The sequence below is a fragment of the Sinocyclocheilus rhinocerous genome, unplaced genomic scaffold, assembly GCF_001515625.1.
Source record: "Sinocyclocheilus rhinocerous isolate Xijiao unplaced genomic scaffold, SAMN03320098_v1.1 scaffold2810, whole genome shotgun sequence".
NCBI classification, from domain to species: Eukaryota; Metazoa; Chordata; class Actinopteri; order Cypriniformes; family Cyprinidae; genus Sinocyclocheilus; species Sinocyclocheilus rhinocerous.
The window spans coordinates 30,361-33,519 of NW_015626406.1; the positions used below are offsets into that span (position 1 = coordinate 30,361).

The window sequence follows — 3,159 nt, forward strand, 5'->3', positions numbered from 1 at the left end:
CTGAGCTTTATGAATGAGCTTTTGAATGAAACATGCAAGACAGGAAGTTTGATATATGCTTATTTTTAGACATCATGTGCCCAAAACACTACACATTCATTCAACAATAAAACAAACGTGTGTGTGGACTGATTATTGATGTGCAGCAGGCACTCATTTTAGTGGAAAAAACTAAAGTTTAGGAGCAAAGAATGGTTTTGATCAAGAAGGAAATGGAAAAAGGATTCAGAGGAAAAGGTGATGAGGATGACAACCACACCTCTTTAAATGACAAGAGAATCATCTGACTCTAGTGATTCTGATTCAGATCATTTAGGTGAGGCACATAAAGATAATCTGCGAGACCAGGAAATTCAGATAGACTGGGAGGGTTTTGAATGTGGGAGTATGAGTTTCATATGCATTAAATGAGCCATGCAAGTTATATATACCCTCAATTTTATATGCTCATCCACACTACTTTTGGACACGGCCACTAAAGTTTCAGCTGACTGCATAAGGTATTAGTTTATTATTATTTAGTAATCATTAATATATGGCACTAACATTATCACTTCTTTAAAAACAATAATGCTGTTCCTGAACTTTGCAGAATCTCTTTCTAAACTTGACTGGATTTGACCTCTCCTCCTCTTCTTCACTGCAATGAGGACCATCATGTTTGCTTTGCTGGCCGTGGCTGTCGGTATGTAGATCTCTCTTGTTAGTTATTGTCCATGTCAGTTGTTATATAGTGTCTACCTACACTGACCTATAATATTCCTTAGATAGTCTTAAATGTTACTATGATACATACTACAAAATTGTTAACCAATAAATAAACTGTAAACATGACAAACAGAAACATGCACCTTGTGCAAAATTACATTTAATATATATATATATATTTTTTTTTTTCTGTATTCAATAATTCAATGTTTTTTTATTCTGAAGCTTGTAGCGCAGGAAAGAAAATCATTGGCGGTTATGACTGTCCACCCAACTCCCAGCCCTGGCAAGTCTACCTTACTTCTAATGGGCAACCCTGGTGTGGAGGATCTCTGATTAATGAAAGATGGGTTGTATCTGCTGCTCACTGCAAGATGCCGTGAGTATATATCCTCACTTTTATTTATTTATTCATGAAAAGGAAAAATCAATATATTGTTTATTCTTGTCTAAATGTGTACTGAAATCGATGGTTGTAAAATGTAACAGTGGCAGGGTTTCAAAAGAATTTATTATCTGTAATACTTGACATCACCATAATGTCTTAGAGATTAGATAAAACCCATTTGAGACTATATAGATGTAATATGTATATGGGCAATATTGCTGATAAAAGATGTACTACAGCCCAGTAATGTGTGAGTTCCTTGTCAAATAGAGCTTCTCGTCTTACTGTCCACCTGGGAGAGCACAATGTGTACGATGAAGAAGGCACAGAGCAGCGGATCGGGGCAGAGAAAGTGATTCCTCACCCAAAATATAATGATTATACTTCTGACAATGATTTCATGCTGATCAAGCTGAAAGAGCCTGCCATCTTTAATGAGTATGTAAAGCCAATCCTTCTGGCGACCAGATGCTCTTCTGCTGGGGAGCAATGCTTGGTTTCTGGATGGGGCCGCACTGAAGAAGGTGAGATATCAAGTAATAAAATAATTTTATGTTTTTATTTACATTATGTCAGTGCTTAAAGTATTATTTATATCATATATAAAATATAGGAAGCTTCAATGTTTTTCATATTTCTTTTTTTCCCAGATGGAAATCCTTCTGTGCTGCAGTGTCTGAAATTGCCTGTACTGTCAAAGGAACAGTGTGTGCGTGCATACGGTAGTCAAAAAACTGAAAACATGTTCTGTGCTGGATTCATGAAAGGAGGCAAAGACTCATGTCAGGTACCTCACTGGCTTAGTCTTCTTTGTTATACTGTATATTTTTATACCGACTTACACCTTTCTTTTAATTTTCCTATTTTTTTCTCAGGGTGATTCTGGCGGTCCTGTAGTGTGTAATGGGGAACTGCGAGGAGTTGTTTCCTGGGGTAAAGGCTGTGCTGAACAAGGCTATCCTGGGGTTTATGTTGAGGTAAGTATTGGGACCGTAATGACAAAATTACTTTGTTTGCTGTATGGTCAAAACATCTGTAAATATGATTAAAAGATGAATATGAGACAAAACTACAGAATGTCACATTTTATTATTAGCTGTTTCAACACATACATGTTTTACCAAATAAAAAGGACAGCACTTTTAGAGTTCATTCCACTATCTGATGTGAGCATAAGTATTGGAACAGTTGAACTTAAGGCAGATGTAAAAGATTAAAAGCTATTATTTAGTTGCAGATCCCTTGCGTGCAATCACAGCAGTGAGTCTGCAACCCATAGACATCACCTGACTCTTGGTCTCATCCTTTGAAATGCTTTTCCCAGCCTTTAATGTAGCCATTTCCAACTGTTGCTTGTTTGAGGGAGTTTCTGCCTTTAGTCTCCTCTTCAGCTGGTGAAATTCATGTTCAGTCTAAATCTGGTTAAATCTGGATTCAGTTCCCTTTTTTTCTCCACATTTTTGCTTTCCCGTCACTTAGATAAAGGTTCATCTTTGTCTTATCTGTCCATAAAACTCAGTTCCAAAAATCTACTGGCTCACCTTTGTGCTTTTTTGCAAACTCTAATCTTGCCTTTCTATTTTTGGTGCTGGTCAGAGGTTTGCATCTTGCTGTGTAGCCTCTGTAGTTCTGTGTCAACGTCTCCTCCGGACAATAGATTGTCAGAGCATCACCTCAGCTTTCTGGAGTTTGTTGGTGATTTTACAGTCATGTATTTTAGGGTTCATTTTCACAGCTTTTATGATTTGTCTGTCATCAGTAAAGGCTGTGCTGAACAAGGCTATCCTGGGGTTTATGTTGAGGTGTGCCGCTACACTGCCTGGACCAAAAATATCATAGCTAACAACTAACTGTTTGTTAAGCCCGGCTAACAGGGACATTTTTTTTATTTTTTATCTGAAATATCTGCAATTAAATTTAGCTTGAAACATGCATATGTTTGTCTGTCTAACTGTGAAATGGTGTATTTTTAAGTTGTTTATGTATATATATATATATATATATATATATATATATATATATATATATAAACAGCGCTCTCTATATGTATAGGGAGCGTAAAG

The 3,159-nt window shown here is 36.5% G+C and overlaps 1 protein-coding gene across 1 annotated transcript; it reads left to right on the plus strand.

The window, feature by feature from the left end:
• Positions 1 to 645: 645 nt before the first annotated feature.
• LOC107715023 (trypsin-like) lies at positions 646 to 2,946 on the plus strand. The gene is made up of 6 exons (XM_016521058.1): positions 646 to 685; positions 934 to 1,087; positions 1,367 to 1,620; positions 1,747 to 1,883; positions 1,972 to 2,073; positions 2,899 to 2,946. Exons 1-6 carry the CDS (start codon positions 646 to 648, stop codon positions 2,944 to 2,946), a joined length of 735 nt encoding a protein of 244 aa, XP_016376544.1.
• Positions 2,947 to 3,159: the final 213 nt, after the last annotated feature.